The 26,557-nt window shown below is 50.8% G+C and overlaps 2 protein-coding genes across 14 annotated transcripts; one reads left to right on the top strand and one right to left on the bottom strand.

Moving 5' to 3' along the window:
- Positions 1 to 478: 478 nt before the first annotated feature.
- Positions 479 to 3,342, bottom strand: FOXC2 (forkhead box C2). Its single transcript, XM_065920446.1, has one exon. The coding sequence runs from the start codon at positions 2,867 to 2,869 to the stop codon at positions 1,361 to 1,363; it is 1,509 nt and encodes a 502-aa protein (XP_065776518.1). The 5' UTR covers positions 2,870 to 3,342; the 3' UTR covers positions 479 to 1,360.
- A 6,563-nt stretch (positions 3,343 to 9,905) lies between these two features.
- Positions 9,906 to 25,585, top strand: MTHFSD (methenyltetrahydrofolate synthetase domain containing). Of its 13 annotated transcripts, none has more exons than XM_065925155.1 (8): positions 9,906 to 10,062; positions 13,968 to 14,071; positions 14,646 to 14,759; positions 16,884 to 16,997; positions 19,637 to 19,727; positions 21,907 to 22,019; positions 22,271 to 22,396; positions 24,801 to 25,585. In XM_065925155.1, the coding sequence occupies exons 2-8, from the start codon at positions 14,009 to 14,011 to the stop codon at positions 25,281 to 25,283; spliced, it is 1,104 nt and encodes a 367-aa protein (XP_065781227.1). In that variant the 5' UTR covers positions 9,906 to 10,062; positions 13,968 to 14,008; the 3' UTR covers positions 25,284 to 25,585. The 13 variants fall into 13 exon arrangements, with proteins under 13 accessions (XP_065781227.1, XP_065781224.1, XP_065781220.1 ...); XM_065925152.1 differs by lacking the exon at positions 14,646 to 14,759 and adding an exon at positions 14,792 to 14,905 and having other exon boundaries at positions 9,914 to 10,062; XM_065925148.1 differs by lacking the exons at positions 9,906 to 10,062; positions 14,646 to 14,759 and adding exons at positions 10,325 to 10,428; positions 14,792 to 14,905.
- The last annotated feature ends 972 nt before the right edge of the window (positions 25,586 to 26,557 follow it).

The following is a 26,557-nucleotide window of genomic DNA, read 5'->3' as shown; positions in this document are numbered from 1 at the left end:
GTACTATTAAAGTGGGGAAGGAAGTCCGCATTTTAGGGAATTGAGGAAAAGCAGGACTCCCCCTGGTTTGCTGGTAGCTAATGGAAAATGTTTATCTTCCCCTCCCTCACCTCCTAAATTGGAGCTGACTGGACACTGGGGTGGAATGGTAGTGTTTGTTTTGACTATTAGCATGTTTTTCTGCGTTTAACAAAATGCATTACAGCAAATGTCATTACGGCTCACAGCCCTTCAGGCAGCTACATCCAACCAGGACTGGTTCTCAATTGCCAGGGTCAGGGTGGGATTCTGAATTACTCAAAAGCCTTTTCTGACACTAGCAGGACAATAGGGGAGTTCCCTCAGTCCTCTGTGCTCATCTGTAGATGTCTACACATTTACCCACCTGTGTAACAAAAATAATCAAAACAGGTGGATTGGTGAACACACCTCATTTTTTAAAATTCGAGAATACAAACACACTGTCCGGACTTTGGGCAGAAAAACAACATGGGTTTATTTTAAGGCAAGTACAACAATTAAGACCACATAAGACAAACACAGGTGAAGTTAAATTTTTAGTGTTTTTTTTTTCTTCTTTTAGGAATGCTGGGGGAGGAATCTACTATACAACACCATCACGCTTTGTAAATAAAAAGTATCAGATACTTGACTTCTTTATCCGCCAACAACAACAAAAAAATAAATTATTTTCTTGTTTTGTAAAAGACCTACAACTGGGAAAAGAATTATGTCTCATAATTGTACAGGGGAAGGAGGAAACCCCACATAGGTTTCTTGAATTTTCACTTTGGCAGTTAGAAATGGTCGGGCAAGATGAGAAATTATCCAGTGAACTCAACTTTAAATATTATATTAATGGCTCTGAAAAACAACAAAAAATAGCCTGATTACAAATCCACACATTTGTACAGCACGGTTAGAGAAATTTAAAATTACACACAGCACATACATAATCTATAGAGACCCCCATAGACCTATGGGGGTCTCTACAGAGAGTCATTACTGGGTCGCTATGGGATTTGGTCCATAAGTTATAATTTTTGAAACCCCAAATGGAGCAGTGAGCACAGCCATCCTGGAAGGGGAGGGGGATTTTTAAATCATTATTCATTTCGTTGGGCCGCGTCCCTGTACTGGGGCTTCTTGGGATCTCAGAAACGGGGCGGCGAGTTAAAGTTACCTGCAGCTTCGCAGAGGGCGGAGGCTGGCACGCGCGCGCTCTCTGCTCCCGGGTCTGCGGAAAAAGCGGCGGGCAAGTTTTGGTTCTTTTTGCGTCTCTGCAGCCTGAACTGTCTGAGAGGGTCGCGTCTGGGAGGCGAAGCCGGGGCGGGCCAGGGCAGAGGAGGGCCAGGGCAGGTCAGTATTTCGTGCAGTCATAGGAGTACGGAGCCGCGTGGCGGTAGAGGGATGGCGTGGATCTGTAGGGCAGCTGACAGCTCGCGTTGCTGCTCACCTGGGGTTCCCCGAGGGTCGAGTTCTCAATCCCTAGCCGGTGGGAGTTGAACATCTCCCTGACGTTAGGGAAAGTCTGCTGCTGGGCCGCGAACGTGTGGCTGGAAAGGTGGTTCAGGTCCCCGCTGTGGTTGAGATACCAGGAGGCCGCCTGGGCCGCGGCAGCCCCGGGCTGCGGCGCCGGCTGCGGCTGGGGAGCCGGCGGGGGCGGCGGCGCCTGCGGGTGGTGGTGGCCGTGATGCTGGTGGTGGTGGCCAGCGGCGGCGGCGAGCGCGCCCTCCTGGCCGGCGGCGAGGTTGAGGGCGCTCAGGGGAGATGTGGGGCCGCTCGGGTGGTCCGAGAGGGCCTCGTCCAGAGCGGGCGGGACGCACATGTGCGCCGGCCGCTCGGCCCCGGTGTACAGGCTCATGGCGCGCATGCTGCACTGGTAGCCCCCGGCGCCCGCAGCCTCCAGGCCCTGCGCGCACGGCTGGCCATAGGCGGCGGGCGGCGCGGCGGCGTAGGGCAGCGCCAGCGGCGGCACCACCAGGCCCGCGCGCCCGGCCGCGGGGCTCAGCTCGCCGCCCGGCGGCGACGTTCGCAGCGTCATGATATTCTCCACGCTGAAGCCGGGCAGCCCGTTGGGCGCGCCCGCGTGGTGCTCCGGCAGCGAGCCGTCAGGGGAGCCGGCGGGCGTGGAGGCCGCGCTGCGCGGGCTACCCTGCAGCGCGCTCTCGGGACTCAGTGTCTCCACCTTGGTGATGACCGGCAGCGCCGGCGACGCCGCCTCGCTCTTTATCACCACCTTCTTCTCGGCCTCCTTGGGGGTCTCCGCTAGAGGGGGGCCGGCCGGAGCGCCCTTGGACGCCGCCGGGGGCGGCTCCTTAAGGTGGGTGCGCTCCTCCTTCTCCTTGGGCACGTCTTTCTTCTTGAAGCGCCGCCGGCGCCGCAGGAAGCTGCCGTTCTCGAACATGTTGTAGGAGTCCGGGTCCAGGGTCCAATAGCTGCCCTTGCCAGGTTTCTTGTCGTCGCGGGGCACCTTGACGAAGCACTCGTTGAGCGAGAGATTGTGGCGGATGCTGTTCTGCCAGCCCTGCTTGTTCTCCCGGTAGAAGGGGAAACGGTCCATGATGAACTGGTAGATGCCGTTCAGGGTGATCTTCTTCTCCGGCGCGTTCTGGATGGCCATGGTGATGAGCGCGATGTAGCTGTAGGGCGGTTTCACCAGGTCCTTGGGCGCCGCGGGCTGGTGGTGGTGATACGGCGCGTAGGAGCGGCCCATGCCCGCGCCGTACTGCTCCGGGTGGCCCGAGTAGACGCCCATGGGGCTGGTCATGCCTCCGTAGCTGCCCGCCGCGCGGTAGTAATTCTGCTCGCTCAAGTAGGGCACCACTCCCAGGGCGTTGGGGTCGGACACAGAGTAGCGCGCCTGCATGCTGCGTCCGAGACGGCTAGCCACCGCCTGCGCGCACGGACCGCGAGGAAGGCCCTACGAGAGCGAGCGGGAGCGAGAGAGGGAAGAAGGGAGCCGGCGGGGGGAGCCCCGGGCGCCTGGAAGCCTCAGGGGTGAGCTGGAGGAGGCGCCGGCGCGGGGCGCCCGCCTTCGGACCGGGAAGGGGCGCTCGCTTTCAGCGGACCGGGCGGAGCAGCATCTTGGAAGGCGCGCCCCGGCGAACGCAGCGCCGGCCCCGGCTCACTCCTCGCTCGCTCTCGGGACTCGGCGGGCGGCCGGGGACCGAGAGGAGACGCCGCGCGCGCGGTGGACCAAGGCTGGCCGCTCGGTCCGCGTCAGGAAAGGGAAGGCGGCTCTCCAAGCCCCCCCACTCAGCAAATCGGCAGCCCTGAGGGTCGGCGAGCCGGGGTCCAGGGTGCTGCCCTGCCGAGCCCGGAAAAACAGGCAAAGTCCCTTTTAGGGAATGGGAAAAGTTTCAAAAGTCTTCTTGCTGAAAGCGAGGTTTTACTTTCCCCCGGCCACGCCCCCTCCGGGAACTTTGGACCAATAAGGCGGCCTCTGTGGGGACTTGGCACCAATCAGGACGATGAGCGCCGGAATCCGTCGGCTCTAAGACCCAGCCGCGCAGAACCAGACTTTCCTGCAGTCCAGTCTTAACTTGAAAAGATTTTTTTTTTCTTAAAAAGAGTTATATCTTATTAAAATTTATTTTATTATCACATTTTGGCTAATGGGCCCACGTGCCCAGAGCAAAAAAAAAAAAAAGAAAAAACAACCAGCGCTCCTTTGCAGATAAAAGTGAGTTTGAGATATAAAACCGAATTGATAAACCAATATCTCCCCAAAGACCTTGTAAGTAGCAAAGAACCTGGGACTATTTTTCTTATTAATGAGTGATGAGGCGAATAATTAGATTTCCTAATTATGGGGGCCCAGGTGTAATGGATTCCAAGTAAATGTGCTGAATTGGAATGGAGAGGCCTCCTCTGGATTTGGTCATTATTTAAGCAAATAATTAATAATCAACGGGGAGTTTCCAGGTTCAGGGCCGTCAAGAATAACCTATAAATGTTTAAGAGGCGAATTATAGAAACCGAGTGCCCCTCACCCCCATCTGAGGAGGCAGGCCCAGGCGTCTATAGGGGATAGGCAGATAGCGAAGCGGGGAACGTAGCGATGCCTCCAGAATATAATCCTCTAAACTCGCCGTGGATTCGGTAAAGCATCCCCGACATCGGTTGCGGTGTTGTGGGGTTTGGGGAAGAGAGGGAAATAATTCAGCTCATCTCCCCCTCTGCCCTCCCGCGTAGACGCTCGCAGCCCACCAACCCCAGCCTCGCCGCGTAGCTCCGTTTTCCCAGAGATAAATTCCCTTTGACAGGCTGACTCCCGCGCTCCCCGAAGCCGGGAACAATGCACCAGCCACCCGGCCCTGCGGCAGAGCCGGGCTCCCCTGCCCGCGAGGAGAAACCCGAGCCGCAGTCGGCGGGGGCTTCGCCGGGGACGCGCGTCCGTAGCGCGGGCTCCCGACCGCGGCCCCACCGGCAGGAACCCGCAGCCCCGCGCGCAGCCCCCGCCTCCCGCTCCTGGCGAAGCCCCTTAGGGAGTCTCCGCGTTGATTTTCTGTATGTTAGTCTTTTTTGTTTGGCTGCGGTTTGATAAGGTGGTCTGGGCACCCGGGCTTCGTGTGAGGATGGGATAAGCGATTGCAAATGGTTCAAGACACCTCGGGAGACGGTGTTATTCTGGATACGAACCTGGAGCGACTCGGAGGTCTTCGCCCTTCAGAGCTTTCTCCTTCTCTCGAGGAATCCCGGGAAGTTTGTTTATTTGTGCACTGAGTATTTATTTCTTCAACACCTCGAATAATCAGGTCCCCTTTCGCTCGCTTCCCCGAAGGGGCAGGACACTCTTTGACGGGCTAAACGCTGGTCAGAATTCTTCTGAAGTTGTCTATCCGGTTGGGTAGGGAAGAAGACTTCGGATAAAACTTTTGTATTTCAGGATTCCTTTCCCCCTCCTCAATGTCCCCGTCAGTTGTTTATTAGGTTTCCAAGAAAAGGGTTTTCGAGAATCTACTGTCAGCCTTAGCTTTTGGAGAGGTGAATAGAACACGCTGGGGACACTTCATTCATTTTCAAAAACGGAACAAAAAAAAATGCTTATGTTCGTTACCGATGAATGGTATTATGTCCTGATAAATTAAAAATAAAAGGGAAAGCATTTAGTACAAAATAGGTTCCTATTACCTAGAATATTCTGCTTCTGAAACATTCACTCCATTTTTTATGGGCGCCCCGGGTTCTTTCTCTAATTTGAATTTTAGGGTGGCAACGAAGTAAAATGAGGCTGCCCACTCTTCAGCTCACAGGTGAATGGTTTGAACTCCCACCCCTCAGCTTCCATTACAACCTTATTATTTTTTCATACCTCTAGTATTTTCACATCCATTAAAAAAAAAAAAAAAAAAAACCTTTAGCAAAAAGTGCCTTTCTCCTCGACTACATGACAGGCAGCCCGAGTTCTCACAATTTTACTGGAACTGCAAACTATTGATCAGGAAACACCCCTCAATCTGTAGATTTCCTGCAGGAATATTATTTACTCTGCTTTTATGAGGTGCGTTTAAAAAAATTTTTTTTAAAGCCTTATCACATCACAGGGCAAAAACCAAAATAGCTAAGGACCACGGAAAATAAATCCCCAAATGGCAGTTTCTGCCTGAGTTTCTATTTACAAGGGTGTCCAGGTTTAAATCGATGACATCTGAAAAGAACTAGGCTGAACTGCCTAAATTATCCCCCCAATGCAAAAAAAAAAAAAAAAAAAGTGGGATGGGAGGGGAAAATTCCTTATAATCAAGACAGAAGAGGTGAGAGAGACATTTTCCTTTGCCCCTGGAATTAGGTTTCTTCTCCGCTCAGTAGGACTCCGGGAGAGATGTTTGTTCAGGTTATTAAAACAACACCTTCCACACACCTGGACTTTGCAAAAACCATGTTTCCGATCTTTTCTTTTTCCTGCCAAAGTATTTTGGATTGGAGGCTGCTGATTTCTTCCTTTCTTGACCTTGCTGTCAGTGAGCTGAAAGCCTAATCGGGCCCCAGAGGGCCCCGTGCATCACTAGAATAATAAGCGACGATAGCGGCAGAAGATACCGAAGTCAATCCCCCGCCACCCGGCATGGAGCCCTAGTCTGGGCGCCTCGGGCTCCTGCACCTGGAGGTAGCTGGGGAGGCCCCGTGGTGTCGGCGCCACCTTGAGGCCTACTAGCGAACTACCCTTAAAATAGCTGGGGGGAGGTGTGTGTGTGTTGCGGGGGAGTCAACCGTTTTGGTTACAATGGAGGTGCTGACACCTTATGGAGGCACCTTAGCATTGCATGGCAGGAATAAAGGAGAGAACGGCTAAATAAACTGTGCCGAGCGTGGATCAAGAAAAAACAAAACATTTTCCATAGTTTTGCAATGTGTCAAGAACATGATATGTTGGAAAACAGAAATGTCTTTGAAACTGCTTGGGGAGCAAGAAATCTTCTCTAGGGAGACTTGCTGAGGTTTTAAACAAATAAAACCTGCTCCTCTTAGGTGTCTACAAGTCTGGCAATATTTTTTCCAGGGCTGTTAACAAATTGCTCTCCTCCGTGTCTCCCCGCGGCAGCTGTCTTTCTGTCCCATGTGTAGCGTGAGTTTCAGGAAATTCATCAAAAATGTTTTTGCTGCATGTGTGTGCCTGACATTGGCAGTAACAACCCATAACCTTAACCAAAGTTAAAAGAGACTTAAACATCTCTGCAACCACTCCTGCTTTTGAGGTACAACAGAGAACTCAAAGATTGGACAAGTGAAAGGAGTTTTGTGTCTTTTCTCACTATTTTCAGTACATTTTTCTCTTGGGCTCTCGAGGTTTTAGGGAAAGGGTCCAGGAATGAGAGCAGTTTCAGGCTTCCAAAAGCTACCTGGGATCTGATGAACCCTTGGGTTCATCACAGTCAATGCTGTTTCTTAAAAATCCACTGCAGTCCAGCACCTAGAAATGTTTTCCAGGGCAAAAAGTGGGTCACTGCTAGAAACTTTTCCAAACCACCGTTCATAAAAGGTAGCACCATTAACAACAAAATAACAGGGGTAAAGACTATTCTTCACTAAAATAGTAAAGCAACTTGACAACTGAGTGCAGTACTTAATCCTAGATGGAGGAAATTTTAAAAAACACTAATACAGGATAGGGTTGAGAATACCTGGAGAAATTTTAATCTGGCGACATATTCAGTAGTAGTCTTATATCAAGGTTAAAATTCTTGAGTGTGATAATTATATGTGATCAAGTAAGAGCATGTCTTGTTTTTAAAAGATGCATGTCAAAATATTTAGAGCTGACATTAATCATCTCTGCAACTTTTAAAAGATTCAACTAAGAGGGAGGGTGTGTATAGAGAGGAGACGGAAAGAGAAATTTATCTAAAATGAGGCCAATTGCTGGACCCATGGTATGTGGGTATTCATTGTTTATTGATTTTGCAATTTTTCTCTACTTTGAAAATTCTCAAAATTAAAAACAAATGGGAGGAAACCACCTTTGCTATTTTAGAAATTAAAAAGGGATATGACACAGAGCAAACATCTTTCCATGGAAGGAAATTAGGGTTTCCATATTGCGAACACTACCGTGGGGGCCCAGCTGGCCCCAGTGTCTCCTCTCCTTGTGTTCTCCAAGTTTCTGAAAAACAATCTTGAACAACCATGGGTTTTATCACATTAACTTGCGGTTGTTCTGTTTGTTTGTTTGTTTGTTTTTTAAAGCTGACTGTCTAAGGAGCCTTGTTGTTGTTGTTCGGTCACTAAGTGTGTCTGACTTTTTGGCAGCCTATGGACTGTAGCACATCAGGCTTCGCTGTCCTCCACTATCTCCCAGAGTTTGCTCAAATTCATGTCCATTCAGTCAGTGAGGCTTTCTAACTGTCTCATCCTCTGCCGCCCCCTTCTCCTTTTGCCTTCAATCTTTCCCAGCATCCCCAGCATCAGGGTCTTTTCCAATGAGTTGGATCTTTCCATCAGGTGACCAAAGTGTTGGAGCTTCAACTTCAGCATCAGTCATTCCAGTGAATATTCAGGGTTGATTACCTTTAGGATCCACTGATTTGACCTCAAAAATATAGTCATGTCCAACTCTTTTCAACCCCATAGACTGCAACCCACCAGGCTCCTCAAGCCATGAAATTCTCCAGGCAAGAATACTGGAGTGGGTTGCCATTACCTTCTCCAAGGGATCTTCCCGGTCCAGGGATTGAATCTGGATCTCCTGCATTGCAGGCAGATTCTTTAGCATCTGAGTCACCAGGGGAGCCACTAAGGAGCTTATCTATCTTTATAATTCAAGAACTGCCCCAATTAGCACAATCAAAATTGGAGAAATCTAATAGAGTACTGTAGATGTTTCCAAAACAGAGTACTAAAGATATACATATGCTCTTCTTGTTGTTGTTCCATCACTCAGTCATGTCTAACTCTTTGTGACCCCATGGACTGCAGCATACTGGGCTTCCCTGTCCTTCACTGTCTCCCAGTTTGCTCAGAGTCATGTCCATTGAGTCGGTGATGCCATCCAACCATCTTGTCCTCTATCATCTCCTTCTCCTCCTGCCTTCAATCTTTCCAAGCACCAGGGTTTCTTCTTAAAGAGAGCTAAATGCATGCCAGTCCTTTATAGTTGGCCTTTTCCTTGTTGCTGTATAGTTGGTTTGCTTACAGTGTATCAGTCAGTTGACGCTGGTATATGCTGCAGTGATAACCCAAGTCTCACTGACTTCATAATCTTGAGCCAACAGCAGGGTGTCACTCAGGAGCCTGGGTTTTCAAAGGCTGCCTCTCCTGTCACCTCAGCAGGGGCAAGAGAGGGAGATTCTGCCCTGGGAATTAAATGTCCAAATGACACGTCTCTTCCATTTGCAACTCACTGAGTTGATCACACGGCCCCAACACAGCCCAGGGACGGGAAGTTCAGTCTTCCCTGGGCCCAGGCAAATGATGAGCTGACTTTTGTTTAGCAACCTCATGTCTGCTACACAAGTACTACCTCTCCAGGCAGTGGCAACTCTGTCTTGTTTCTCTGCAGCCCTAGTGCCTTGTAGGCTACCTTGGAGCAGGTGGGCAGGAAGTGTTTATTGTATGAATGTATGATTTTTCCAAGACTTTTCTCCCTAATAAATAAAGAGAAAATGTAATGCATGCCCACTATGTACCAAGATGTTCTGCCTGTGACATCTCATTTAATCCTCTTTTGGGGTAGGAGGTACTGTTAATATCACCATTTTAAAGGTGAGGAAATGTAGGTCTAGAGATTTTAAGTAACCCCAAATTTTCAGCCACAAGTGAGGGAATTGGGATCTCTTAACTCATTACTTTGTTGCCTCTTTAAGATTAGGGTTAGTGTCTTGGAAATTAGAGACAACTTAAAAAGTTAAAATACAAACTTCTATGTAAATAGTCTGTGTGGAAACATACATTTATATAATTTCATGACTATATATATACACAGTCAAGAGTGTATGCGTGAAGGCATGACTTCTGAACACATGACTCAATGTCTATGACATTTTAGTTTTTTATACCACCAACTTACAAGCCTGTAATTAACCCTGTGGGGTAAAAGGATTCATTATCAGAGCCCAGAAAAAGCAGACTGCTCCCTGGGAGGTGCAGACAGGGCTTTGATTGTTGGACAGGGCAGGGAAAGAAAGAGGTGAGGAAGCTGTTTTTCACCGAGTCTGCAGACTGTGGGTTGGGTATTCTGAGCTCCAGGAAATACATCAGGCTTAGAATCACCATACTCCCTCAAAGCGACCACTGGGTCTCACAGTGACCATAAGAGAGGGAGATCCTAGGGGCCTACAAAGGACTAAACGAAGCAGAGTGACTCACTCCTCAGGGGGAAGGGAATCTAGCTTCTCGGGACCTAGCTTCTGTTGTTATTAGAATTATTTATTATTCTATTTATTTACTTTTTAGCACTTCTGGAGGTATTTGTGTGAAGATGATGCGGAGAGAAGAGAGGGAGCAGAAAACAGACCGTGCCATTTAACATCTGTAGAGTCTCACAAGAGAGGAACTGAGTCATAGAGGAGCAATCCCGGTCGGCTTCCCGGAGCAGGGGGCCTCTGGGGACTAAAAGTGAAGGTGGGGGTGTTTGAACTGGCAGTGCGCTCGGACAGGCTACGGGTGTTCACCCGGTAGCCCCCTCTTCTGCCCACCCAGCTCCTGGCAAATGCCCGTCAGACCTAGCGCTCAGTGCCAGCCTGATTGAGAATAAACTTTAAATGGCCACACGCACCACCCTCCTCCCGGCGCGCGGAGTCGCACGCGCATGCGTGCAGCGGGGCGTTCCCACCAGGCCTCTGCGGCGAGGCCACCGTGCCCCAACCCACCCCGGTCCAGACCAGTGCGCAGGCGCGGGAAGTGCGCGCGCCGCTGACGTCACTTCGTGCGGGACTCCGCCGAGGGAGGCGTCGCGGACTGACCGCGTCGCAATGGAGCCGAGGGCGGGTGAGGGGCCGTCCCGGTCACCACCTGAGAAACGCGCGGGGGACACAGAGAGGCCTCATGAGAGTCGGGCAGGGAACGCTGAAGGCTACCTGAGAGACGGGCCAGGGAAGGCTGAGGGGCCACCTGAGTGTCGGGCGGGGGACGCGGAGGGGCCGCCTGAGAGACCGACCGGGGGTCGCGGAGGGGCCGCCTGAGAGACGGACCTGGGGTCGCGGAGGGGCAGCCTGAGAGACGAACCGGGGGTCACGGAGGGGTCACGTGAGGGACGGGCAAGGGGTTGCGGAGGAGTCCCCGGGGATTGGGCAGAGAAACTGCCAGAGACAGAAGGGGGAACATGGACGGGCGGGGTCTTCGAAGGTTCTGAGCGGGGTTGGAACGCTGTCGGTGGAGTAGGTAGAAGAAGAAGTGGGACTGCCTTCTGGGTAGGTGGTGGTGTCCGTTTCCGGACCCCTTTCCCCACCGTGAGAGTTGCCTCCTGTGTCGTCTGCCCCAGGCCCTTAGGAGGCTCGCCCCCAGAGCCCCTGAGCTTCGGTGATTGATTGCAGCATTGCCTGGCAAAGATGGTACTGAGGCTCTCGCTGCCCCATGGTCTATTAAAGCCGAGTTCAAGAAAGGTGAATAAATCCCCTCCTCCGTTACTGCCCGGGCAGCATGGAAACAGCACAGGAAACAGGTGCTGGTAGCTCAGTGGAATGGTAACAAAGACCTTTGGAGACGCCTGCCAAGTGCCAGGACTGCGCTCCGGGCTAGAGGTAGAAGGAGGAGGGAGACCCAGGCTGACCTGACGGGCAGTTACAGAACAGGGTTCATGCATTTCTCACATTAATATATGTCACCTTTTATTATCCTAATTATTTCCCATGTTTTGGTAACTTTCCAAGGGCAGGGACCTGCCCTTTTATTCTCTCCCTCCCCTTGCAATTAGCCCACTGCTTTCTAAATGGGAGTCACTCAGATGTGATGATTAATTGACACTGGAGCAAGGGCCACAATTCCTACAATTCCTGGGTCCCACACAGCGTCCTGCACAGTGCTGGGGGATATTGTTAGACCTCTGAGTTGTTAGTGAAAGTAATGTCATAGCTTTTTTAAAAAATTGTATATTTATTTGGCTGTGCTGGGTCTTCGTTGTTTGCAGGGGGTTTTCTCTAGTTGTGGCAAGTAGGGGCTACTCTCTAGATGCAGGACACAGGCTTCTTTTTAAGGCTGCTTTCCTTGTAGCACACAGGCTGCAGAACGTCCAGGCTTCAGTAATTGTGGCTCCCCTGCTCTAGAGCACAGACTCAATAGTTGTGGCTCCTGGACTTAGTTGTCTCTCAGCATGTGGGATCTTCATGGACCAGGAATTGAACCTGTGTCTCCTGCATTGGCAGGCAGATTCTTTACCAGTGCGCCACCAGGGAATTTGTTTTAATGGTTTCTGTTTTGAAAAAAAAAAACAAAAACAAAAAACTGAGGGTGTTTGGGGTTCCTCAAGAATCAAGGGTCCCAAAGGAGGAATGTCTGTCTCAGCTAACCCTGACAGGAGAAGACGGGTGAACCGGAGAAGGGAGGAGAGGAGGTACAAAGACCCGAAAAAGACAGGGGTACAGAGTGTGTGGGGCCAGGGACCAACATTGGGCCACTTTTTAAATTCATGGTGGGCTTTGCAGCTCATTCCACACTCTGTGTCCAGGGATCCTCAGAGCACTGGAGCAGCATGGGGGGAGACTTCCTGGAGGGGGTGCTGAAGCTGGGCCTTGAAGAGTCAGGGTTTGACTGACAGACAGGGAGTAGAACAGACTTCCAGCAGAGACCAGAAAATGCAGAGCTCCCAGCAGGAAAGAAACAAGCCAAGTCCTGGAAACTGCCTGCATGGCCTTAACCAGGCCGACAGCACTATAATCCTGCATCCTCGAAGATGTTTGTTCCCTAAATACACGTGAATCTGCAGTCTTGATTTCTGCCGTGGTTCAGAAGCACAGCTAGGGTCAAGAGGCACCAGAGTGTTTGCAGTGGGCTCCAGGACGCTCTGGGGTCTACCTGTGAAGGGCCTGGTATGAGTGGTATTCCTAGGGGATCTGTGTCTAGCCTGAGGGCATAAGCACTGGAAACCTTTGGCTCTGGCCCTTAACCTGGTAAAACTACATGTAAAAGTTTAACAAATTATAAAATTGGTGAGGTCTGTAAAGGTATACGTCAGTAGCAAGGTTGGAAACCCCCCTACCATCAGTCAAGGACTGCTTGAGTAAAATTTGACCTGCCTGCATCATGGAATACTATGCAACTGCAGAAAAGTATGAGTATATACTTTTTATATACCTTATGGGTCAATCTGCAGGATGATAAGTAAACAACAACAGAACTCAAAGCAGTATCTGTAGCTGCTTGTCTCCGGCACTCTTTTAGGGAAAGAGGATGAGGGACAAGAGTGGAGGGTCTCCTGTGAGAAGCCTGAGATGCCTGGGGAAAAATTCATCAGAACAAATGGATACAACTGACTATCTGAGGGGAAGGGACCTGGTACTCAGTAGACAGTGAGGCTCTTCATTATATAGATGCCTTTGTGTGTTTTAAAACTACATTTACCAAAAAGTTATTTATAATTTACTCACAAGATTTAAAGTCACATAATTTATGAATGTTTATGGTGAGAAGCCAGCCACCAGTCACATCCCACTGCCCGGGTTGGTGGCTCCAGGTCTCTGCTGTGGGACTGCTCCCCTGTGTCACTTTTGAGCAGCCTTTACTCACTCAGGGGAGACTGAGGACCTGAGAGGGTGAAGCTTCCCGCCCAGGTGTTGAGAGGTGCCATGTCACAGCAGAGTGATTTGGCACAAACTTCTGCATAGGTGCAAGGATAGCCTTTTGGACTAAGAAAAACAAAACTCCATATAAATGCATTTATATGAATGTGCCACTTTTTTTCCCACTTGACTGGAAACTGCTTTTTGTAGTTTTCCATTTCAAGAGGAGCACGTGGTTAATGCAGGGTTTCTAAGGGCTTTCCCTAATCAAATAATGAAGGAGTATTTGTTGCCTGAAAATTCATTTCCAAAGTGAGATCTAGAATAAAGAGTCTTGCAATAAAGTGGATTGTAGTAGGTAATCCAAAGTAGCAGCTGGCTTACACATCACTCAGGCAAGCGAACAGGCCTTGCAGAAGGAGAGAAGTAATCATAGCTGTCTCAAGAGTGACAGACTGAGAGTGAGATCACAGAGCCTTGACTGAGCAGAACTCGTGTCTCCAAGAAAGGACTTAGGAATGCTTGGGTCCGTGACTTGAGTGGTGTTGGTGCTGCCCCTACAGGTTCATAGAATAGGCTTCATTAAGCACTTGGGTTATGTTAAATGTACACTGTGTTTGGACTATAACAATTTGTTGAGGTGTAGGATGTCACCGACCTTGGTTTTTCGATGTAGGGATCAGGAGCCCTAGATTCTGTCTGGCATGGCAGAGCTGAGGGTGCAGTGGGAGCAGGCAGGCTCTGGGCCCTGAGACTGCTGCGCTGTGGGGTTCCTGTCTGTGTGTTTATCAGTCACATCCTTTATTGCCATAGGTGTTTCCAAACAGGACATTCGAGAGCAGATTTGGGACTACATGGAGTCACAAAATTTAGCTGATTTTCCCCGGCCTGTTCATCACAGGATTCCCAACTTCAAGGTACTGAAGCATTCCTGGAGCATTCACAAGGAAATTGGGATATTCCTGAATGAGTAACAGTAGTAAGACAGTTACCACCCCGCTTCACGGTGAATTTGAACTCGGTGAACAGTGAGCGGTGTGAAATCTGAACCAGCTGGCCAGGATGTCTCTATGCTTAGAGATGTCCTTCATCATGTTATTAATACTTAACACTTACTCTCAAGCGCCTCTTGCCTTTCTGTGCAGGATTGGTGGTTGGGTTGCATCTTGCCCTGAGGTGGTACTGAGGCTACTGCTTTCCATTTGCTACAGAGTGGAATATTTCTCCCGGCTGGAAGCCTTCGATCCTTGTGGTGCCTTTTCACACAGCTGGCTCCTAAGGGCCAATGTACTCTGAGAAGGAGCCCCAGCCAGTGGGGCTGGCTTCTAAGACCTTTGTACCCTGGCTGCCCCCTTAGACATGTCTCGGGTGACCCCAGACCTGGTCTCAGAACTGGCCCCCGCGCCTGTGAGGGGGTGGTGCTGTAGCATCAGGCTGCAGGTGGCTCAGGGCAGTGGCCTCTTGGTAACCTGCATTTGCATTTAAAAACAGGGTGCTTCTCGGGCCGCTGAGCATTTCCCATGTTTGCAGGCGTTCAAAATGGCCAGAACCATTAAAGTCAACCCTGACGCTCCCCAGAAAAATGCCCGTTTCTTCGTCCTTGAAGTAAGTGCACCTCTGTCTTTGTACCTAACCAGGGCTCTTATCTGGCTTGCCAAAACATCAGAGACCTCGAGGTTTTTGCCAGAACGCAGGAACTTAAAGTGGACCCTGATAAACCACTGGAAGGCGTCCGGTTGCTGGCGCTGCAGGTAATCCCATTCCGTGAGCCAGAGCCCTGGCTGCTGGCCAGCCTGCCCTCTTCAGGTGGCTGGTGAGTGGGCACCATCCTGCATTTGGATGGCGGGTTCTGACTTCCTCCATGCAGAATGTGTCCGTGGAGTTGTTTTTCCCTGGACATTCAGAACTTTTTCATTGTCAGTCAGTCAGAAGTCCTGAACGTGTCTGAATTCAAAGAGAAAAGGCGTTGATGTACCTCTCCAGAAGAGAACGATTACAATATGTATATTTCTTCTACTACATTTGTGATACTATAATTCTTTGAAACTTGATGACTTACGAGTTAAAAATCTGATAAATGAGTCCCCCAAACACATGAATTAGAACAGTGTTTCTTAACTTAGATATAATAGGCCCCTTTTCAAGAAGAAAAATTTTCCCCGGGGTTGCCTTAATTTATAATTTCATTTAATAGCATAAATATAAAACTTGGAATAAATTTTAATTTCGTACCTCCAGTGTGATTATAAAATCAAAATACACATGTAAATATAATCAAAACTATAAAAGCAGTAACATTCAGGTGACAGCCTTTATTTCATGTAATGGTTGATGTTGGGGCAGTGTGGGGTCTGTGGGATCCTGCCGTATGCTGCTGGGCTTCAGGTGCTTCGAGACATCTTGAAGCTCAGTTTCCCTACTTCCCTTCTCAGTTTCCCTGAGAAGCCTTACTCTGCAGGCACCTTCCGTCTTTGGTGGGCGGGTGCATGCTCGATCAGGCTAGGATGGTGATGCACACGGCCGCAGAGCATGCCTGGGGGCACAGCTTCCCAGGCTCAACCCCAGATCCTCATCAGGTGCTATTACTAGAAATTGGTCATAGTAAACTCACTGGTGAAGCTATGAGATCTCCAGGTCTGAGCTCCCTATCTGTAAGTTAGCACCTGCCGGGGAGCTTTGAAAGACTGTTGCTGATGTCCAGGTCTGAGTCAGGCTTAAGTGGACCTGGACTTTGGTGAGCCTCAGAGCTCCCCAAGGACCTCTAGTTTACAACCAATGGGTTAGCAGAGTATCAGGCAGTACACCAGAGTCTGGAGACTACAGACAAAGTCACCCACCTCTCTCGTTACTTCTGTTGAAATACTCTTCTTGGGGTTGAAAACCGTTATTTAAGAAAGCCAAACTAATTTTATAGGACTTCTATTGGTCTTAGGCTGTCATCTCCTGCTCAAAAAGTAAAATATGCTATTTTTTACATAAACGAGCTTATAAATTTCATAATTGCCTCATGACCCACCCCTGTATAATCTGCAGCAGTGTCCTTGGCTGTGGTTCTCAAACTTACCCTGTGCATCAGAGTACTGACTAGGCCTATTACACCAGGCTGCTGGGCCCCACCCCAGAGCTTCTGGTCATGTCAAACAGTGCCCAGGGGCCCTCACTCTGAAAACCTCTGCTCTAGGTCTTGCAATAAACATTTGAGAATTAAATAGAAGAAAATGGCTATTGACACAAGTCAGTATAAAATATTGATTGTAATGAGTACTGATCTCTCAGACTGATTTACTGAGCAGCAAACTAGATATAGGTGCTTGATGGGGTAATGTCTTAACGTGGCTTCAAAATAAAACCTCGTTGTAGCTGGATAGGGCTTAATGCGAGGAGTGTAAGGCACAGCAGGGTATGGTTGGAATTTCCTTCAGGACAGACTTCTTTGGGATTTGCATCATCATTTTCACTCGGAACAATTTTGAATGGCAAGTAGAATAGAATCAGCCAGTTTTACAAACCCTTACCCCTTTATTCTGAGTCAGGGTAGTATAACTGCTCTTAAGTAAAATCGTGCCCAAGTATTGTTCAGTTGAGTTTGCAAAGCAGCTCATCTTCTTGACACATACCCCAAAATACAGGTAATAGTAGCTTGCTTCTGTTCCTGAAACGTTAAAACAATACATAAGAAAATGCCCATGTTAAATTTTGTAATTTATTCACTGTCTTTTCTTTTAAAAGAGCAAAAAAACATTATTGGTTCCAACACCGCGACTGAGAACGGGGTTGTTTAATAAGATCACTCCACCCCCTGGGGCAACTAAAGACATCTTGAGAAAATGTGCCACCTCTCAGGTGAGTTTGAGAAGCAGCACCAGCCGCAGGGAAGAACCACTCTCAGCCGTGCCCTCCGGTGAGTTAGAACAGTGTGACTCTGCCACAGGGTTGAAGTCCGGTTTAGTAAAACCAAATGAAGAGTGGTGTGAGATATTCAGCAATCTTGTCGTTACAGGAGCCCAGCAGAAAAGCTGCCAAGCACTTGGTTTTTCTTTTGCACCAAGGTGACAAATAGTAAATTCCCAGTAAGAGAGAAGGAAAAGCGAGTTCTCTGGTACTCTGGCGCCCTCTAGAGTTACCTTTCGATGCTGTTCAGCGCCCTAGAGCATTTTCTCAGAGGCCACCAGAAACGGTAGAATTTCCAAAATATGTTCAATTGGAAATTGTCTCACCAAGTACTGAAGCAATAAAGGCTTTAGTAATTTAGCAATATGTTTTCTTTTAACTGCCTCCTAATGCCATGAAACCAGTATACTGTAAACATTACATTAGGGTGCCTTATAATGAAATTTGTCTGGTATTTTATAGACAAAGAAATAGAATTTGGTGACTTTTTTCAGAGTTCTAGAGTTGACCCCAGATCATTTGATTCCTAATCTGGTGGAAAGGAGAAATGGAACATTAAGAAATACCTTTCTAAAAGGGATTTTCCACTTAAGTCTAGTGTATGACAAGTGAATGCTTTATTGTCATTTATTGATAACCTGTCTTATTGCAAAAACAAAATTTGGCATGACATACAAAAATACACACAATAAAGGAAGATAACAGAACATGTGGGGAAAAAAATAAAGGGATAACAAATGTGAGAATATAAGAGATGACCCTGGTTCTGGTCAGTGTTCAAAGTGCCCACCACATGCTCCCCTGCAGTTGGTGGACGTGGCCACAGACCCGAGCCCACACTTCTGAGGGCCGACAGGGAACCTTGTCAGTTATAATCATGGGCTCTGGACAGTCAGAGCAGCCCTTTTCCTCCTGCTGAAGTCCAGGTCAGATGTGCTGTGTCCCCCTCCACAGCATCCCCCTCCCCTTTGAAAGGTGACTCGGCTCCTTCCCAGGAGGCTCTGTGACGTGCCAGCACTGGCCGGTCTCTCACGGGCACTCCTGAAAGTATGGCCTGGCCAGAGTAAAGCCAGGCCGGCTCTCACGACTGAGCTTAAGTGCAAATGGGACAGTGTTTGGGCTCTTTTATATCATGAGATACTAGCTAGAAATCAGAGATCCAGGGTCATGAACCTCAAAGAGAGTGTTGTTTTCTCTGTGGTAGAGGAAAATGGCAAATAGAGAGTCATAAAGACACATCTAATGCAGATGCAGATTTAGTATGATTATTTAGGTGGCCAAAGCTTAGTGGTGAAATGCTGCCACCGTGCATATCACTTTAGGAGACTGTGATGTCACCTCACTTCATGGCAGGCAAGTCTCTTGAGTATGTGCCCCAGCCTTCTGCCACTGTCATGCCCCAGCCACCTGTGTCTGCCCTCATTGTCTCTGCATTTACTCTTTGACTCAGGAGTGTTCTGGGAACCACTCCAGGGGGAAGGCAGAAGTGTCTGTTAACTGCCTAAGTCCGTCTGCCCCCCCGGTGACTCTTGGTTAAATAGAACAGGACTGGCGTGTCAGGGAGACTCCTGGTTGCTCGTGCTCTGTCTGGTCAGACTGAGCAGGTGCGGCTGACCCCTGAGAGAAGGGGGGTCTGACAGACGGGTTACAGCACAGAAAACCTGATGCCGGTGTCTGCTCCCCAAGGCTGCCAGGCGCTGAGCCCCCTGAAACAGGCCTGAAGATGCCAGCCATGGGCGAGGAACGCCTGGCTGCCTGGGTGTGGTGAGCTTAAGGAAGGACGGGCTTTCCCCCAGTGGGGGCACCCGGGGCCAATGACTCTGGTTTGACTGTTGAGGCCCCAGGCTAATCATAGTACTGGTCCTCGGACCACTCACTTGTCGTGGACTTGTCGTTTGCCCAGTGACCACTCCTGCGGGGTACTGGGCCACGCAGTGTCTGACTCTAGTTCCCTAGATTTCCCCCGTGCCTGTCATCAGAGTCATGGCCGCAGCGGCCTCCCAGTGCCCCCACTCAGGCCTCGTTAGGATAACTGGTTGTGCTTTGGGTGGTCTTTGGTTGAATAATTGGCTGTTCATGCGGAGAGGCCTCCAGTGTTCACAGTGAGCTAAAATGTCCCACATGCTTAATGGCCGTGTCTCACACGCTGGATGCTTTGCCTGCACTCTGTCATCTCATTCCAATGTGCAGGGCGAGGCAGGACTGTTGTCCCTGTGTCACGGAGGAAGAGACTGATGTTCAGAGAGCTTCCTCTGCTGAGGCCGCAGAGGAGGGGTCTGGACCCGTTTCTGTGACTCCCGACCCTGGGTTCTAATCACTGCGCTCTCCTACCTCCTGGGGGAAAATGATTTGCTGAATATTATGAAATGAATATCCTATTCATTTTGCTGTCAGTTCCCCCTGGTGAAGGATTGTGGGAACTGCCTTAAAATGGTTCTGATCCATGGTTTCCTGAGCTACTGCTACCGCAGTGCTGCGTCGTTTGCTGTGGGGCGGCCCACTTGCTTCCTGCAGGAGGTTGAGACCCTGAGCGTGCATCTCCGTGGGTTTTGAGGCAGGCAGGAGCTCTCAGGCCGCATGTCTGTTCACAGGGCGTGAGGAACTACAGCACTCCCGTGGGCTTGGACTCCAAGGTCCTTGTGGACTTAGTTGTGGTGGGGTCCGTGGCTGTTTCTGAAAAAGGTAAGATTAAGAACAGAAACTCTGAGATGTGACCACTGACTCTGCAGCGTGCTATTCCCCCAGTGCTCTGGTTGCCTTAGAGATGTTGACAGTGAGTAATTTCAGCTTTCTGGATGCATGCCTGGCCTCGAAACCACTGCATCTATCACTCATGTTGAAGAATTAACTCAGTCCCTCCCACTCTTATCCCCACTCAACACCTTTACAGCATTTCCGCTTTTTCTTAACAGGAGAAATGACATGAAGTCATCTCTTTTCAGGTGATGAAAGATTTCCTCTCTGTTCTTACGTTAACTGGAACTGGAGCTGGATTTATTTGCAGTGTGTCAGTAAATAGTTGGTGTTGGAGAGCCTCCAGTAAATGGAGAAACACTGGTTTCTGAACTTCTTTTTTCTTGTGCAGCAATAGCCTCGTGGTCAGTGTGGGGTGTCCTGAGCCTGCCTGTGGGGCCTGAGGCTTCTCCCTGCCAGCCTGTGTGCTGGGCTGAGCCACCCTCAGACTCGTCCCTGGGGTTCCTTGGGGTTCCCTGGGGCCTCTTCCCCTCTGCCCTGCCCACTCCAGGCTCGGCTTGGTGCTGCCTGGAACAAGCTGCTGGTTTTGGAGTGGGATCAGCACATTGCAGACTTGAACCTGTCCGTACCATTGGGGCCCCTGCCACCAGGAAAGCCATCTCTTTCTTCTTTCCCGCCAAGAGAATGTCCAGAGATGCTCATCCCCAAATCTCTCTTTGGAAGTTAATCAGCCAAAGCCTCTTCCTTCAGTAGGTTCCCAGTAAATCGTTGGTGAGAAGTGCTCTAAGTCTCGTTCCCAGGCCTGAGCATTGTGTTTTTCAGTGTCAGCCTTTAATATTATCACCCTAAATTTGCTCTCTTCCCTGCTCCTGCTCTGAGCTACTGTGTGAGATGCTTAGGAGTGGATGTTAAAATTGTGGGTTCCTTGTTTTCCACGTGTTCCTGTTACAGATGCTTTACCTACGTCCTCAGGGTACCCTCTGCGTGCAGACACACAGAGGGTGTAGTGTAGTCGTGTCCTGTGGCGTAGGGGAGCCTTTGAGGGCTATCTGTGGGATGACTTCTTGGAGAGGAATTACCGGACCAATGTTTTTTTTTTTTTTTTTTTTTTCCAGTGGGTTTTTAAATCATGATGTCGCCAAGTTACACTGCAGCAGGGGTACCCACCTCACATCCTCGCACCCCATCTGCCTTGCCTCTCTCCCTCTTCCCCTGTTGATAACTAGGATTATCCCACTTCACTTTTTGTGTCTGATAGTGAGCAATGGTATTTTGAGTTGCCTCTTGATTTACATCTGCTTTGAGTGAACTTGAATGTTTCTCCTGTGAACACTGTCACCTGTCTCTCTGGTCTGTTCGTACCCTTTGCTATTGAACTGTCTTTCACTTCTTTGCATGTATGATTGAAGACTTCTCATTGTAAAAGTAGCACTGTCAGGTCTGACTCTTAGAAGGATGCCTGAGTGATGGTGCTTCCGAGCTCGGTAATGGTGCTGACGTCAGGTAGAAGTCAGAACTCCTGGCTGGCCTGGGCGTCCTACTGAGAGGAGTGACTGGACTTGGCTGGGAGCTCACAGCCTGCTCACGTCCACTGTCTTGTGTCCTTTCCCCCTGCTTAGTTTGTCCCTGAGCTTCAGATAACAGATCCTTTTCTTGTGCCGCACGTGTGAATTTGCAACATAGCCCTGCTTAAACCGCCTCCTTCCAAGTTGTGGGGCTGTGATCCTAGTTCCCTGACTAGGGCCTGAACCGGCGCCCCCCGCAGTGGATGCGCAGAGTCCTAAGCACCGGACCACCAGGGAGGTCCCTCCTTAGTGCCTTACAGGCAAGGCTGAGCCAACTCACATCCGGGTCCCTGATGCAGACTTCCTGCTTTCCCTGCACAATGACAAAGATCTGCCTTTAGTAAGAACTTGTTTTTAGTGCTTTAAAAACTACTCTTTCATCCCTTTTAATTGTGAGTCTGTTAACATAAAGCTCATGTAAGTGCTAGCTCCACTTCCTTTGTAAAGGTGCACAGGGTGCCAAGTTCCTTGACTGTGTGTTAACCGCGGTACCCGTCCCGCTTGGTGCTTCCCCTTGAACTCCTCCAAGTCCACGATGAGAAGTGTGCTCCTGCCTGATTCCCCAGAACCCACACGTGCTGCTTCTCTGCATTGCCTCTTAGGCTGGAGAATTGGGAAGGGAGAAGGCTATGCCGACCTTGAATACGCCATGATGGTGTCGATGGGAGCAGTCAGCCAGGGGACGCCAGTGGTCACCATCGTCCATGACTGCCAGGTGCTTCCTGGGAACAGGCCAAGCAGAGCCACCACTGGGCATGGAGCGTGGGGGCTGGGGCGGGGCAGCTGGGTCTGCCATGACTGTGCCACGTCGGGTGTGGCTCGGCCGGGCCGGATGTGCTTGGTGGTGCAGCAGCTTGGCCTTGAGCAGGACAGGTTTGGGGGACATCGTCCTTCCATCAAGCAGTGCGGCGAATGCGGCCGGGGCTGTATCCCCACTAGCTCCCTCATCTGCTTCTGTTCAACCAGGTTGTTGACATACCTGAAGCACTCCTCGAGGACCACGACCTCACTGTGGACTATATCCTTACTCCAACTCGAGTCATCACCACAGGGTGTGAGCGCCCCAAGCCAGCGGGAATTGCATGGTCCAAGGTGGGTCACTGTGACGTGGAGGGAGGCCAGTGCTGGTCCGTGGCTCACAGACACCTCCTTTCTCCCTGTGTTGTCTGTCTGTCAGGACTGCTGTCCCCAGGCTTGCGTGGCTGTGTGTTAGAGCCACCCATGAGCTTTTGAACAATTCAGCTTCTGAATCAGTCTCCAGGCGTGGCCTGGAGAACATACTTAAGGAGCCCACCAGTTCCTACAAGCAGGCAGGATTCAAGGTCTGCACATGACACCAGCGGTAGTGGCAGGGGGTGACCAGCTCCACCAGGAGCGCTAATGCCTTGACTCTACTTGCCAGCTGGTTTTCGTCTCTAAGAGCTGTCTTCTGCCATCCCAGCCACACATGGTCCTAATCATCAGGCTTTCCTTTTGTAAGCCCAGATTTTCTCAGTGCCATCTGCATCTCCGTGCAGAACTGAAGAGGGTAGGACGCAGCGCCCACAGCTTCACATGCTGATGCCATGGTGACTTTATCTCCAGAGTAGGCAGTAGCGTGTATCAAAGACTGGTCTGCAATGGAAGTTTGACGCCAGAAGCCAACCTCTAGGTATGATGCTGTCTGCTGGAAAATAGCCAGAGTTACTGAGAAAGCTGGAAAAGTTGTTCTCCAATTGGATTGAAACTCTTGGTCAAATTAGCACGTTTGTCCATGCTTCACATTCCTTACACTTGAGTCATCCAGGGCTGGAAGGCCGCTCTCCTCTGGGCGTGGGAATCAGCAGTGTCCACCGCCACGAATGGCCCAGAGGGGACAGCCTGTGCTCTCGCCCCGCCCCGAGGGCCTCCCTGCAGAACACCTGCGCCCCTGCTGGAATCACCCCTGGTGAGAGCAGGGAGAAGGTGCAGCATCCTTCATGACTGTTGAAACATTGCTCAGGGTGTTTAGAACTCAGGGTTCCTTGGGATCCGGGCCCGTAGGCTCCCTTTAGATGAGTGGTGGCCGAGACAGTGGCCGTGGGAGCGCGGTGGCTGTGCTCAGAGCTGAGTGTGTGGTCTGGGAGGATGCGCCAGCGGGGCCGCTCTTCATAGCTGAGGGCCAGCTGCACTGTGGGGAGGGCGGGTTCCGGGGGCCTCGCCAGGGAGAGGAGATGGTTGCCTCGGAGAATACCCGTAATTTAGTAAGAAAAATATGAAAACAGGAACAAGTTAGGTTATCTGTTGTGTTAGATGAATATAATCCCTCTTAGATGAGAGAGAAACAGTCCAGCCAGTCTCCTGAGACCCCGTCAGCCACACCGACGCCTGCTTGCTGGGACCTGGGCTCACTCACCATCTTCCTGGAGGGTGCTAGTCGTCAATGAGGCCATGGCGAGAACCCCTCACCGTGGGTCCTGAGTTCTCAGTTCTGCCACCAGCTGGTCGTCCCTCTGTGTGGGCGGGTCCTGTGAGGATGGGGACTCTCTGGCCCCCGGAGTCTTGCCCTGGCCTTGCGGTGTGTGCATCCAGGGCACCTTGGGGATGGGAAGGTGGTGGGGGCAGCTCAGTGCTGCTTGTAGTGCTATTTCGGGTTGGCTGCTGGGCACATACAGATTGATCCTGATCCTTCTGTGGTGCTCCCCACATAGACTCATGTGACCCCAGTGTGGGCCGGGGGTGAGGTTAGAGCCAGTGTCGTCTTGGGTTGGCAGTAGATGCCTCGAGAGTGAGATTTCTGATTGTGTTGGGCTTAGCGTGCATTTCTAGGGGACAGGTTTTAAAGTTAATCTCTAAAGGGAACATGCATTAATAAATGACCGCCATCTGTATGCTTCAGCAAGAAGAGATTGGGGCATACCAAAAAAAAAAAAACAATTTTGTTTTATACCAGCTTTTTAAATGGAATGATTCATTACAGAAGGCATAATTTTTTTTTCCTGTTTGATTAACAAGCACAATCTTTTATTTCACATGGCAAATTGACAAAAAACCTAACAAATGTTCCTAATTGCCAGCCAGGAAAAATAGCACCCCTGCGGGTCCCCATGTGGGAATTCAGCCTGTTTACTGGGCTCTCAAAGGCCTTCTGCTCTGGGCCTCCATCAGCCCACATGTGCCATTCCGCAAGGAGCACAGTGCGGGCAGAGGGCTCGGGACGGGAAGTAGCAGAGGCCCCTGCGTCAGAGAGGCTTTGCCTTTAGAACTCGTGGGGCGTGGGGCGGCAGGGCTGCAGAGAGGGCATTGTCTGCCTTCTGGGCCCCCAGGAAAATGGAGAAAGCCATCCAGCTCCTACCACGTGCCGTGTCCTGTTGGGCAGACTCAGAGTGGCAGAGCGAGACGGCTGGCCTGAGGGTGCTGAGTCTTCTGCGAGCATGTGTGGCAGAGGCCGCTGCATGACTGATGCTTCTTCCCTGTGACCAAGCCGTGGTCCCTCCTGGATGCCCTGAGAATAGCTGGAACTGCTTTGCTTTTTCAGATCAGCTGTGAGATGATGGAGAAGATACCTATCCTCAGAAGCCTGCGCCACCGAGAGGAGCAGGCTGGGAAGGACGTCACCCTCCGGGATGGGCCCCGGAGCCCTCCAGGCGCCCAGGCCACCCCCAGCACCGCCAGAAGCCCTCAGGACCTGGCCCCACCAGAGTTGGGCTCCGTGCCTTCCAGCTCTGTTGAGATTGGGAACCTCCCCCGGGATGTCAGGGTGAGCCAGCTAAAGCGGACCCTCAGCGCACTGGGTGTGGTGCCCTCGCGGCTTACCTGGCAGGGGCCACAGCACAGGGCCTTCCTCCACTACCGGGACCCGGCCGAGGCCCAGCGGGCCATCGCCTGCCTGCAGGGCTTCCGCCTGGGCGCCGGCACAGTGAGGGTGGTGCTGGCCAGGCAGCAGAGGGCCGATGACCTTGGGGGCGGCCACACCGCAGAGCCACTCCCTGACCATCGACCGGCCATTGCTGGCCCATGACAACGTCCCACTATGATCCCCAGCGAACTTCTGCCCTGCACAGCAGGGCGTGATGGAGCCGTTGCTGCCTGAGCTGCTGTTGAGTTTGGTCCTTTCTGGAAAGTCAGAACTTCAGTTGCTGCCCAGTGTCTCCTGGGGGCAGGAAGTCAGCCCGTGAGGCACTTGAAGTCTCTTGGGAGGCAGGAAGTTCATATTCAGGCTTCTGCACATCCTGGTCCTTCAGCCTGTGGAATGTCACAGCCCTGCTAGTTTCTTGGTTGAGGGGACTGAGTGGGCAATAAACGAGCAGGAGTAAATTCTGACAGCAGTCTAGAGGGTCTCTGTTCTGAACTTGAGAGGCATGGGGGATTAAGGGGAGGTGGACGGAAGAGTCTGCCAGGAGAGGCCTTGGCATGGACCAGTGCAGAGGCACAGCAGGGTGGAACCAGAAGTGACCCTTGTGTTCCTAGCTTCTTGGCCTCGCACTGCTGGAGGGGAAAAGGTGCAGTCCACCCAGAGAAGCAGGGGGCTCAGTCCAGGCGCCGGGCCACAGTCTGCGCGTCTCATCTCAGCCCTGGTGCTGGAGGTGGCGGCCAGTCCAGCGGGGCCCCCTGGCCCTGTGGTCTCACCTCTGTCCCCTCCTCGCCGTCGCAGCCGGGCTCCTCCCTCTGGGTGAACAACCCCCCGCCCCACCCCTGCTGTCGGCCAGCTGCCCCCACACAGCAGGAAGCTCTGCCTCTAGGAGATCCTGGCTTTGAAAAGTGAGTGGTTCCGGCCTGTGTCACAGACGAGGCCAAACAGATGCTCTCACACTCATTTGCCCACTGCTGTGTGTTCTCTGCATCTTTCCCTGCATTTCTCTGTTCCTAAAAATCAAGCTGGACTTTGGCTGAACTGTGCTTTGTAAACAGAAGCGCTTCTGCAGTTGATCCTGGGTGAAAAGTCAAGATAAGCATTTAAGTGGAGATTTTTTTTTTTCAAATGTATATTCATTGGAAGTGTTTATTTTTTCACCAGAAGGTCTCACTGAGCATGGTTTGAACCCATCCTTACGCCTCAAGGGGGCAGGCCTTGCCCGCACTTTGAAGAAAATATTCTCAAGGCACTGAGTCTCTCTTTGAAAAAGCATTTTCTCATTGGTGGAGACTTTGGGAAGAGAAATGACCCTTAGATTTGCTCGTTAAATGCCGCCTCTTTCCACACTTTCGTGGACAAAATCAGGGAGTAGAATATCTTAACGCAGGCCAGGCTGTCAAGCGTCTGGGCTCACCTTTCTCTGCCTGACCCTACGCCCC

Source organism: Muntiacus reevesi, chromosome 2, assembly GCF_963930625.1.
Source record: "Muntiacus reevesi chromosome 2, mMunRee1.1, whole genome shotgun sequence".
Taxonomy (NCBI): domain Eukaryota; kingdom Metazoa; phylum Chordata; class Mammalia; order Artiodactyla; family Cervidae; genus Muntiacus; species Muntiacus reevesi.
Note: the sequence above shows the minus strand (reverse complement) of the source record. Positions and strands in the feature narration are given on the sequence as shown.

Bases quoted from the DNA above. Each gene is read 5' to 3' on its own strand.
- FOXC2 (XM_065920446.1), bottom strand. From the start codon at position 2,869: ATGCAGGCGCGCTACTCTGTGTCCGACCCCAACGCCCTGGGAGTGGTG.
- MTHFSD (XM_065925147.1), top strand. From the start codon at position 10,989: ATGGTACTGAGGCTCTCGCTGCCCCATGGTCTATTAAAGCCGAGTTCA. The intron at 14,072-14,791 runs GTACTGAAGCAT...GTACCTAACCAG, and splicing joins ACAGGATTCCCAACTTCAAG to GGCTCTTATCTGGCTTGCCA. The intron at 22,020-22,270 runs GTGCTTCCTGGG...CTGTTCAACCAG, and splicing joins CCATCGTCCATGACTGCCAG to GTTGTTGACATACCTGAAGC.